This window comes from Pelobates fuscus, chromosome 10, assembly GCF_036172605.1.
Source record: "Pelobates fuscus isolate aPelFus1 chromosome 10, aPelFus1.pri, whole genome shotgun sequence".
Taxonomy (NCBI): Eukaryota; Metazoa; Chordata; class Amphibia; order Anura; family Pelobatidae; genus Pelobates; species Pelobates fuscus.
Window position 1 is genome coordinate 144,228,386 of NC_086326.1, and position 13,169 is coordinate 144,241,554.

General features: G+C 39.7%; 1 protein-coding gene across 1 annotated transcript; it reads right to left on the reverse strand.

The window, feature by feature from the left end:
• Nucleotides 1-5,143: 5,143 nt before the first annotated feature.
• Nucleotides 5,144-11,368, reverse strand: LOC134574845 (oocyte zinc finger protein XlCOF7.1-like). Its single transcript, XM_063433903.1, has 4 exons — nucleotides 11,273-11,368; nucleotides 7,945-8,130; nucleotides 7,740-7,818; nucleotides 5,144-6,780 (listed from the first exon to the last, which is right to left on the reverse strand). Exons 1-4 carry the CDS (start codon nucleotides 11,366-11,368, stop codon nucleotides 5,144-5,146), a joined length of 1,998 nt encoding a protein of 665 aa, XP_063289973.1.
• Nucleotides 11,369-13,169: the final 1,801 nt, after the last annotated feature.

A 13,169-nucleotide genomic window follows, 5' to 3' on the forward strand; every position in this document is an offset into this window, starting at 1 on the left:
CATTCAGGGGAACAACATATTAAAAAATGGCATGGATCAGACCAGGGGTTCAAAAGTTAGTAAAGTATCTTTTAAAACCCCTAGCTTTCCAGCTCAGATGGGTTTTTACAGAGCCTTCTCTGTGCTGGAGAAGTAATCCAATTATCTCCAGCACAGAGACAGACTCCATTGAGCACATGGGAGCACAAAGACAGTAAAACACTTTAAAATACATAAATTCACCTTTTACACATAACACGCAGACATTTCACCTATCCCCAGATAGCTGGGATCTGCGCGCACAAAACTACCGAATAGCGCGCAGATCCTATTCACACAGTACAATTGCCATGGAGCTAAAGTCTTTCCCATAGTCTTTCATTATATGAATAGGCTCCATGGTATAGCTATCTGGGGTATCACATTCCCATAAAGTCTGGTCCATAGTCCAAAGGCAGCAGGCGGGCAACCAGGCTTCTCCAGTTCACAGTGGCGAAGTCGGTTTCGCCACACTGACCATGTTATTTCGATGAGGACAATCTTATTTATCTTTTGAAAGAGTATAGATTCACACAGGACCAGATCTATCCGGGAATATGAATTAAAATGCCAAATCTCCGTATCCCCCAGACATATTGGCAGATGCATTGTCCCTCATACTCCTACAATGCATGGTGAAGAAAAACGGTCTAATGACCCATAACAGGGTAGGCTTCTTTCTTGGGGCAAGGAAGGCTTCTCTCTTGGGGCAAGGAAGGCTTCTTTCTTGGGGCAAGGAAGGCTTCTCTCTTGGGGCAAGGAAGGCTTCTCTCTTGGGGCACCCTTTGTGACGGTTCTGAGGGAGGGTATAACCATATACATATACACCGAGATCACAATAGTTTATCTAGAAGTATTTTTCCAGGTGTATATAGAATAAACAGTAGATCAATCAGAGGAGAAAAAATACCAAGGTTTACAAAGTGCTATATTTAACTAGGTTCCCCCTGTCTCTTTCTCTTTGTCATCTATTTCTCTCTGTCATCTCTTTCCTGCCTCCTCAGGGTTATTTTCTAATTTAAGGATTTAAAATGAATTTCAAATGTAAGCTCGGGGTAGCCGAATGTAGAGAATTACTTTGCATTCACTTTGAATCTTCATCCCTGTGTATCCTTACAATACAAGGTAGATTTACTGTGCTTGTGATCCTCAGAATGGACGAAGCACGTGATGCATAAACATGATTGCAGACATTCCGATCCCGCAGTTTAGGCAGCGCTCAAAGGAGGGTCTTCATTGGGCGCTCATGTGATTCTTCAGCTATTTGACCAGTGTAAGCTGTTGGGAAAAAAAGGACTTTGGTAGTTTTGCTTCCTTACTTCCATAAATCTTTAGGTGAATTTATTCTATGTGTCTCCGATTTGCTGCACTTACCATGTCACCTGCCTGCTTTGCATTCCAAAACAGTACTACATCCATAAAGTATGCTGGATCAGAGATAATCAACAGAACTATTTCACTGTTTACATAATTAGGGACTACGCTGTATTTTTTGGTGTCGGTTATGTTCGCATAGTGTAGGCACTGACCTTTCTCTACACGATGCCTGCGCTAGCAAATTGTAGAATTTGCAATTGACAGTATGAGTTCCCACCTACCTAATGACAGTGTGTTTGTGTGTGTATGCATGTATCGAGTGTTTATATGTACATGTAGAAAAAGCTGCCTTATCTGCGAAACGTGCGTCAGTGCTTGAGATTGTATCAGACAGTCTCAGCCCCAGTCCTCCGTTCCTGCCTTTGATTAACTTTAGATTTTGGGAATTCGATTCTGCTATACTTTATTTCATTTAAGTGAGGTTTTTTCTGAGACTGGGGATCTTTTGCCGTTAATACCATTACAGCAGGCGCTAATATAGGACATACTTGAAAACGAGCAAAATCTCAATGCATCTTTCCTGGTAAAATATTTTATAAATAAATAAATATAGCGCATATATACTGCAAGTGAATGCAGATATCAGACTCCATTTATATTTCATTTGCCTTGCAGGGGAGTTTGTTCATCTATTAGCTAGTATCAGCTAGTTAGCTTAGCGGTTTATCAAGGAGATAGGTGCCCTTGAAGGCACAGATATATCGACAGGGATTTTTTGCAACATCCTACAATTCCAGTTTATTTCATATTAGCAGACAGTGTTCCATTTATTTTTGGTACCTTATCAAGTCATTCATTACACTGATACTGTTAACTAATCTCCCCTTCACTCTGTAATATATCCCCCCTCTGCATTTCACTTTATATATGTTCATTTTGCAACATCAGCCAGCACTAACAGTTCCTGTCAGTACAACAGCTCGATCTATATGACAGGTGCTCTTGTAGGCATATATATCTCTGCAGAGTGATTAGCTCTGCAGTTTCAATCAGCCTATATATTTTATATCTGCTAATGTAGGCCTATATATTGTATATTTGCTAATGTAGGCCTATATATTGTATATTTGCTAATGTAGGCCTATATATTGTATATCTGCTAATGTAGGCCTATATATTGTATATTTGCTAATGTAGGCCTATATATTGTATATTTGCTAATGTAGGCCTATATATTGTATATTTGCTAATGTAGGCCTATATATTGTATATTTGCTATGTAGGCCTATATATTGTATATTTGCTAATGTAGGCCTATATATTGTATATCTGCTAATGTAGGCCTATATATTGTATATTTGCTAATGTAGGCCTATATATTGTATATCTGCTAATGTAGGCCTATATATTGTATATTTGCTAATGTAGGCCTATATATTGTATTTCTGGCAATGTAGGCCTATATATTGTATATTTGGTAATGTAGGCCTATATATTGTATATCTGCTAATGTAGGCCTATATATTGTATATTTGCTAATGTAGGCCTATATATTGTATATCTGCTAATGTAGGCCTATATATTGTATATTTGCTAATGTAGGCCTATATATTGTATATTTGCTATGTAGGCCTATATATTGTATATCTGGCAATATATCGTACTTTAGTGACAGAGTAAGGCAGATATCTTTTTTCTTTCTCCTTTATTTTGCTAATCAATCCTTGAACGCTAAGCAGTACTACTAGATTCTCTAGCTTTGCCTACAGTTCAGGCAAGGTTTGGAGCAAGCAGACAGACTGGACGTATTTTCTCTAGCTCTAGTCTAGCTCTTACCATGACTAGCACTGTAGTACATGCTATCTCAATCAGTGCTGGACTTGTTACATACAAATCGCTACAGTCATTGTATATTGCAACATTTTAACCTTTTTATGAACCTTTTTATGTCCACATGTCCACAGCCACATCGAGCAGTAATCACACCGCTATACTTAGAGCGAGACACGGACACTTTCATTGTGCCTGTCTGCAGTGACATTTCTATCAATGTCAACCTATTTAATACTCTTTTAACTCCACATACTATCTCTCTATAATCCCTTTATACATATATGTGCTTTCTGAGAGCAAGTCTTTACATTAGACACTATTTACTGATTAAAAGTTATGTTTGAACTATTTCCATTCAGGACAGTGTTTCTTTCCTCTTGTTTCTATATATGTACATGTGTATCAGTGTGTGTATATGCACGCGTGTATCTGTGCGTGTCTAAAGTGGAGTATCTAGGGTTACATTGGCAGAGTTAAATATAGTAGGGGTGGAGTTTACAAACAGCTACGTATTTGACAGGAGGAGGCTAGGTAGCAGGAATGAGGCAAAGCGAGATACCGAAGGAATAACCAAAGTCGTAGTCAGGAAAATCCAGGGGTCAGAACCGGCAACACAGGTTCACGGACAATTAAACTAGCGGAGGGTCAGATACTAGTTAAATCAGGCAAGACAGGATAAACACACTGAAGTTAACACCATAGTAAGCACAGTATAACGTAGCAATGGAGACATGTTGGGATGGGGTTTTATAGGAGAGAGGTTAACACCTCTCCTATTGCATTGGTTAACTGGTCTTTGTGTTTTAGGTCTTCTGCCCCTTTAACAGGTGGTTCTCTAGGCAAATGAGTGCCATGACTTTGGCATCCCTGCAATACAGGTGTCAGATGCCTGGTCTCCACCCTTGGCAGTGAACATGCCAGGGGGTCCATCGTGCGCCAAGGAGGGACTGTGTTGTCTGCGGGAAGAGATGCGGCGAGGAAATAACAGGTAAGTGCCCTGACAGCGATATGCAGGGTCAAGATTCTAGGTATGGAGTCAAGTGCTCCAGCATCTTCGCCAGATACTACTGTACACAAACTGAAGAAATATTAGCTAGTTCTGCCAAGTTTCTCAAATTAAAGGGACAAGTGTCTCATTCTGCAGCTGAAATAGCAGGTAAATATAATTTTTTTCTTCTTCTTTACCTATTTTTTCCCCTGCCTTATTCCACACCCACACTGCTGGGACAATGATCTAATGAATCAGTGTCCGATTCCCAGGAATTCTGGAAAAGTGCACAATTGAGTATAACTGGCAGTCTCCCAACCCCTGCACTGCCCTCCCCTGTACTCAGAACCACAATGCAGGTGCATACATAAAGTATCTAAGTACATTTAGATAATTCTATTCTGTGGTCTAACTGTTGCCAGCTTAGAAGAGGGTACAGTGATACTTGAGAGGTATAGTATGTACGTTTCTCTGCAACACTGTATACATCAACTCATTTTCCATAGACAGATTGCATTTTGGTTGCAATACATGTATACCTGTCTTAACATCTGTGCAAGAATGCAGAATACGTTTTTATTGCAGTTTATATGTGGCGTACGTCCCATATACCTGAGCTGATTGTCAAGTGATTCATGTCCTTTTGTATGTTTATGTTCCAGAGCAGGTTATAGCTTCCACTGTGATTTAAACGATAGAACATAAATGTAATAAAGCAAAACACTATATTTAAGCAGATAGTGATAGATATATATTAAACAACTTACAAGATTTATACCGCTCATAAACAAAAAAACATATTCAGAACTCAATAATCCACATTCCCCGACCATGATAATACAGGCGATATTATCCAGCACATCTTGGAGAGATATACCAAAATGATTAAATATTTATCCATTTTGGATAAAAATTAGTTATTTAATTGGTCCAATATTTTCTTTAAACATTAGCAAAGAAAAAAAAACAAACAAAACAGCACATTGTTCAAGAAAATGACTTTCCTCCTATGTGAATCTTCATATGTCTTTTAAGATCGGACTTGAAACAAAAACGTTTCCCACATTCGGAACAGGAAAATCGTTTCTCTCCCGAGTGAATCCTGTGATGTCGACTAAGATCTGTCTTATCACTAAAACACTTCCCACATAGGAAACAAGAAAACCTTCTCTCCCCTGTGTGAATCGTCTGATGTCTGTTAAGGCCCGTCATCCGACTGAAACATTTCCCACACTGAGAACAAGAAAATGGTTTCTCTCCTGTGTGAATCCTCTGATGTCTATTAAGTGCTGACTTGTGAGTAAAACACCGGCCACAAAGCGAGCAGCAAAATACCTTTTCTCCTGTGTGAATCCTTTGATGTGATATAAAATTTGATTCATCTGTAAAACATATTCCACATTCTGAACAAAATGCCGTGAAAGAGAATAGAATTTTATTGAAATCACAATGTGATTCAGGCAACTTGCAATATTTATTATAAAGTACGTTATCAGCAGACAAGTGGATGGAAGTATCTTCTGCTTGTACATATCCTGCCAAGTTATAAATAGGACGATTTAGAGTTTCTTTTTCATACAAGGCTGATTCTTCAATAAGAATCGATGTATGGTCTGTCAGTTTATACTTTGTATAAACGTTGGGGCCAGTGAGAGGTCCTGCTTCCCACGAGGCTGGTTCCTCCTTAATACAAGTAGAAGGATATTCTGTCTGTGTATGTTCTGTAGGTGTATAAATGTCAGTGAGAGTTTCTTCTTCACACGAGTTGGATTTCTCCTTAATATGAGTAGATCCATACTGTTTTGGAATATGATCGTTGCGTGTATAAATGTCAGTGTCTGTAGGATTTAGTTCTTCCATTGAGGCCGAGCCCACCACCACTGGTTTTGATGGATAGTCTATCTGTGTATGATCTGTTTGCTTATCAATGTGAGGGCCTCGGAGATGTTCTTCTTCAGATAAGACAGGTTCCTCCTTAATATGAGTAGATCCATACTGTTTTGGAATATGCTCTGTGCGTGTATAAATGTCAGTGTCTGTAGGATTTAGTTCTTCCATTGAGGCTGAGCCCACCACCACTGGTTTTGATGGATAGTCTATCTGTGTATGATCTGTTTGCTTATCAATGTGAGGGCCTCGGAGATGTTCTTCTTCAGATAAGACAGGTTCCTCCTTAATATGAGTAGATCCATACTGTTTTGGAATATGCTTGTTGCGTGTATAAATGTCAGTGTCTGTAGGATTTAGTTCTTCCATTGAGGCCGAGCCCACCATCACTGGTTTTGATGGATAGTCTATCTGTGTATGATCTGTTTGCTTATCAATGTGAGGGCCTCGGGGATGTTCTTCTTCAGATAAGACAGGCTCCTCCTTAATATGAGCATGTGGGCAATCTGTCTGTGTGTGTGCTACAGCTGTAACAATGTTCACATCTGTGAGATTTCCTTCAGTAAGAATGGGTTCCTCTGTTCCACGTTTAACAGATTTATATGGAGTCTTCCACCGATCATTTATTTTGTGATGTTCTTGTTTGTTGTTCACATTACTTTCTTCTTTATTTAGACAGTTTGCTGCAGAAATAGGATTAGGATATCCATTTGCTATATATCTGTTCACATACCCATCTACAATAAAGAATAAAGCATGGATAAGGATATTTTAACGTAAATAAAATAAAAGAAGATTTAAATGTTAACACTTTAACCCCTTAAGGACACATGACATGTGTGACACGTCATGATTCCCTTTAATTCCAGAAGTTTGGTCCTTAAGGGGTTAATCTAGGTGAAAGCTTCTATTTGTCCCCTAGTGTATGGATGCAATATCTGGTGTATACGTTCTACCATGCATTTTTCAGATATGGTTTTTTTTTAAAGGACCGAATGGACTATATTTTATTATCCTACTTCCACCTAATACAACATCAAGTATTAATACAAGGTTACAAATTGGAAAAGACTCCCACATTTTGCTTATAATAATGTTACACATCCAGTGTAACTAAAGATAATAGATTCACGTATCAGTCCTGATTGTTAAATGTCGAATATATCTAGAATGTAAATTAGATTTTGGTAACTCTATATCAACCCTACCCCTAGCTCTATGTCTACCAACTCCAACAGTAAACCTACCTTAACCTTACTATTAACCCTAAAACAGGATAAACTTTACCCCAATATTAACCCTAAACTACACTTAATCTTAACCCTAACTCAGAGGGTGGTTAGTGAGCACCATCTACTGGGAGATCTCCCCCTCATGCTTTAGGATTGTAGTCCCCACTAATTACACTGTGATCGATGCTGGGACACAGGCAGAGCCCACCACCAGTCACAGGCAGCGGGGTTGGGGACATGCAGGTAGACCCCGTCTAGGTCTTTTCAGACCCCCCCCCCCTTACTCTGGGCAGACTTAGAGTCATCATGACTGAGTGTGGGATTTAAAAGGCTACATGCAGTGCTCAGTCTGGAAAGGGTTAAAATAACCACATTTAGAAAATATATTAAAACAAATACACTGATTGTCATATTAATATTCAATCGCTAGATATGTCTAATAAATTTATTAAACATCCTCTTACCCAGTGAGCTGAGGATCTGGTGATTCTCCTTTATCACGTCCTTGTAGAGATCCTTGTGTCCTTCTAAATACTCCCACTCCTCCATGGAGAAAAAGACAGTGACATCCTCACACCTTATAGGAACCTGACACACACAATGATACAGTCACCATCCAGACACATCCCTTGGTTTTACTGTATAATGCCCCATTCCCAGAAGCCTCACCTCTCCAGTCAGCAGCTGGATGATCTGATTGGTCAGTTCTAGGATCTTCTTGTCATTGTTTTTCTTTTGTATCAATAAATGTGGTGGTGACAAATGTCTGAGGTTTTGTATCTGTGATTCATCTGATATATGGGGATTGTTGCTGTGCGTGACTTGTTCTCCATTTATCGTCACAACAATACAATCCTAAATGGTGAAGCAGATATTCCCTATGAAATACTAAAGCAAAATACCATGAAGCATTGTTCATCCAGTGGTATCCAGGAGATAGTTATCTGTACACTGTACTAATGACTCAAGTTTCATCAGCCAATATATCCAAACATATGATGTACCCGTCGTTATTGTCGAATTAGACTAAAGCCAAAGAAAAATAACAACTCACAGAGGCCGGCTTCTAGTGGATGGCCCTGGTATTGGGAGTCAGGGTGAGGCTGAGCTGGCTGCTGTTCAAGGCTGCATATGTAACAGAAGGATTAGTCTTTAATAACTGCCTAAGTCTCTTGTTTCATAATGAAGGATAAACCTTGTGTCAAGTAATAGAGCCCCTTTAGGACGAGGAAGAAGAGAGAGAACATTTGACATACTATGGATGTTCAGAATCTTGATTGACATAATAATATAATCCTCTTACAGGTTATTTAAATGAGCAATCCAGGCACTATCACAACTTGAGCTCAATGACATTCATATGGTACGTGGAGTTCCTGGATTCCATCTTACCTTAATGGATAGCATTCTCAATGGGAAGCTAGTGATAGGCTAAGTGTGCTAGCTGGTGCTTTTAGCCTATAACGGACGCCCAGTCTGAGGCTTCTGCATTGAAGAGAAGACTGTGAGACTCAAAGACGCAGAGTGGACGGGAGCTGTAGACTCAATTTTGGGTTTAAACCATTTGTAAACATTCTCAAAAGATTATTCTTAGCACCATGACCACTTTAGGGATTTAAAGTGGTCATGGGGTCTTGGAGTCTGTATATGCAGCGTAGTTTTAGTATGAAATCCTGAACATACAGATATAATTGATTTTACTACCTACGGTATAATTTCACACCCAGAAGTGTTTAGAACGCAATAAGCCAGCCCATAACAGGAGTTCCAGGCTGGCTAATAACAATTCTGTGTATATTATATGAACACATGAGGGTCGTTCACTGGCTGAAAGCTCACGGCCAATGATTAACCGGCGAGATTAGCATTTGGCTTCAGCTAATTTATCCTGCAATTACCAAAAGATCTAGGAATTCTATTTAAAGGAGGATTTTTGGTGTGTTATACTGATATATTTGTTTCAGGACAGATAAGGCATTTTATAATTTATGTGGGGGCACTAAATGCGTGAATGAGAAATCACGGTTGAATATTGTAAGAGTTGTCGGGTCTTTCAGGCTTTTTAACTACAACTTTGTCAAGAAATTCTTTATACCCTCTTTACCCTCATACGCTCTTTCTTAATGTCATGTACTAGTAAAACAGAATATAATCAGAGAGATATTCCCAGAATCCCTCACCTCTCCAGTCAGCAGGTAGATGATCTCCATAATGACATTACCCAGAATCCCTCACCTCTCCAGTCAGCAGGTAGATGATCTCCATACTGACATTACCCAGAATCCCTCACCTCTCCAGCCAGCAGGTAGATGATCTCCATACTGACATGACCCAGAATCCCTCACCTCTCCAGTCAGCAGGTAGATGATCTCCATAATGACATTACCCAGAATCCCTCACCTCTCCAGTCAGCAGATAGATGATCTCCATACTGACATTACCCAGAATCCCTCACCTCTCCAGCCAGCAGGTAGATGATCTCCATAATGACATTACCCAGAATCCCTCACCTCTCCAGTCAGCAGGTAGATGATCTCCATACTGACATTACCCAGAATCCCTCACCTCTCCAGTCAGCAGGTAGATGATCTCCATAATGACATTACCCAGAATCCCTCACCTCTCCAGTCAGCAGGTAGATGATCTCCATGGTGACATTACCCAGAATCCCTCACCTCTCCAGTCAGCAGGTAGATGATCTCCAGGGTGACATTACCCAGAATCCCTCACCTCTCCAGTCAGCAGGTAGATGATCTCCATGTTAACATTACCCAGAATCCCTCACCTCTCCAGTCAGCAGGTAGATGATCTCCATGGTGACATTACCCAGAATCCCTCACCTCTCCAGTCAGCAGGTAGATGATCTCCATGGTAACATTACCCAGAATCCCTCACCTCTCCAGTCAGCAGGTAGATGATCTCCATACTGACATTACCCAGAATCCCTCACCTCTCCAGTCAGCAGGTAGATGATCTCCATGGTGACATTACCCAGAATCCCTCACCTCTCCAGTCAGCAGGTAGATGATCTCCATGGTGACATTACCCAGAATCCCTCACCTCTCCAGTCAGCAGGTAGATGATCTCCATGGTAACATTACCCAGAATCCCTCACCTCTCCAGTCAGCAGGTAGATGATCTCCATACTGACATTACCCAGAATCCCTCACCTCTCCAGTCAGCAGGTAGATGATCTCCATACTGACATTACCCAGAATCCCTCACCTCTCCAGCCAGCAGGTAGATGATCTCCATACTGACATTACCCAGAATCCCTCACCTCTCCAGTCAGCAGGTAGATGATCTCCATGGTGACATTACCCAGAATCCCTCACCTCTCCAGTCAGCAGGTAGATGATCTCCATGGTGACATTACCCAGAATCCCTCACCTCTCCAGTCAGCAGGTAGATGATCTCCATGGTAACATTACCCAGAATCCCTCACCTCTCCAGTCAGCAGGTAGATGATCTCCATACTGACATTACCCAGAATCCCTCACCTCTCCAGTCAGCAGGTAGATGATCTCCATACTGACATTACCCAGAATCCCTCACCTCTCCAGCCAGCAGGTAGATGATCTCCATACTGACATTACCCAGAATCCCTCACCTCTCCAGTCAGCAGGTAGATGATCTCCATACTGACATTACCCAGAATCCCTCATCTCTCCAGTCAGAAGGTAGATGATCTCCATAATGACATTACCCAGAATCCCTCACCTCTCCAGTCAGCAGGTAGATGATCTCCATGGTAACATTACCCAGAATCCCTCACCTCTCCAGCCAGCAGGTAGATGATCTCCATGGTGACATTACCCAGAATCCCTCACCTCTCCAGTCAGCAGGTAGATGATCTCCATAATGACATTACCCAGAATCCCTCACCTCTCCAGTCAGCAGGTAGATGATCTCCATACTGACATTATCCAGAATCCCTCACCTCTCCAGTCAGCAGGTAGATGATCTCCATAATGACATTACCCAGAATCCCACTCACCTCTCCTGTCAGCAGGTAAATTATGTCCAGGGTGAGATCCAGGATTTTTTTGGTCGTCTGATTGATGTCCTGGTTTATTTTTACAGAATCAGACATGTTAAGAAAGGCTCTGATGTTTATTGTAACCTATAGGTCTTCCATTGCCTGTTGCATCCTGTAATAAAAGGAATGTATAATGTAGCTACATAATATAAGATGAGATAAAGACATGCGTATCACATTGTCTGCTGTTGATCCAAGAGAAAGCTATAAAGGATTGGGGTATTTATATCGGCAGACATTTTGTGCTATGATAGAAATACAAAGTGTATATTCTGAAGTCAATATGAACAGACCAGACTCCATTTTGTTATTTTCAAGCTAACAAAACACACAAGATTTATATCCTTTCTGTTACACTAACTACTGAGCCAGAGCTAAGAATGTCTTGTATAAACAAACCAAGTGATAAGAGACTGTCTAATTGCTAATGGAATAGAATAAATTCTAAACCCAGACATAGGTGACAGAGGATTAAATAATTTAATTTTACTTTCTTTATCTAACAAGATCCCATTGTGAGTGGAAGTTGAAATAAAGTTCAAGAACTGTCATATTAGAAATTATAGCAGAATTTGCAGACACATAGTCTGGACAATACTGACGAGTAAAGTTGAGTTATGGCAACGTATAGATAAGACAAAATGACGTCAAAATAGCCACCAGGAAAAGTTAACTCTTTCCTGGATAGGTATGTTTAGTGGGACAAGACTGCCATCGAGAGTCCAAATACTAAAATGGTTATCTAGAAAGGAACCACACCCCCAGTGTTCCCATTGGTTATTAGCCACTGATGAACAGAGAATCTGTCCCTTTAAAAGTTAAGACAAAGGGAAGAGAGACAGATCAAGATTCAAGCATTCGAGAGGGGTCATTCAGCATTCAGAATCAAAGATCAAGGCAGATGCAAGGGCATGCAAAGGAAGCAGAGAGGCCTATGACACTCAGAAACTCTTACACTCCATGCAGAGAAAGAGACCCATGACAGAGAAACATTCCTTGACACTTAGCTACCTGAGAATATCTGATGAGAAAATATCTACTTAACTGGTAAATATACTGGCTTCAATTAATTAATTAAAATTAATAGCATGATATATGACTGAATAAATCACGATCAGATTTCAATATTTAGAAATCTTAATTACTAAAGAATATATATATGGTTATAGCATCCCATCTGCAGCTGGGATTAATAATAACCATTAATGTATTTATGTGACATATCACATGTTAGCATATCGTCATATTTATCCAGCTGTATTGACTTGCTCTAAAATAAGATAAAATATCTGTTAGACAAATTTATTAAATTCTGCTTATATAACATAGTAAGATTTTCTCTTAATTGGATGAATTCAAGGAAATGACTAATGACTGGTTAAATGTTATTTTATTTAAAAGTACATAAGAATAGATCTTAAATCCCTAGAAGAGGTCTCGCCAGCATTGAAAGGGTTATTCTGTCAGCTAAAGTTTTTTTTACAACTTCACGCTGCATTCTCAGGAATTCTGTTCTCCCTGTGAAACTTTTTCTTTGTCTCTGTGAAAGAAAGTTGTAAATCTTGTCTTGACGGCCTAATGCTGTAGATTCTAAACTACGTTAACCATTAGGAAGTTTTTATTACCATATTGTATTGCATACTCATGTTATACTGAAATTCCATTGATTATTGTCATGCATGTTACTCATTATTATTATTTAAATTGTTAAAAATAAAAATGTATCTATTTTTATAAACAATTTGTGATTTTATTATATGGTATACATTTCACTTAACACGATAAACGTTCTTTGGGATCTGAGAGTTGAATTAGTGGGCAACTTCTCAACTGTTACAATTATTATCCCATAAAT

What these genes read in the sequence shown, in the direction of transcription:
- LOC134574845 (XM_063433903.1), bottom strand. Translation starts at nt 11,368, where the DNA reads ATGTCTGATTCTGTAAAAATAAACCAGGACATCAATCAGACGACCAAA. An exon ending in TTTACCTGCTGACAGGAGAG is followed by an intron (nt 8,131 to 11,272) that starts GTGAGTGGGATT and finishes TTCACCATTTAG; the next exon opens with GATTGTATTGTTGTGACGAT. An exon ending in TCCAGCTGCTGACTGGAGAG is followed by an intron (nt 7,819 to 7,944) that starts GTGAGGCTTCTG and finishes TTCTCCATGGAG; the next exon opens with GAGTGGGAGTATTTAGAAGG.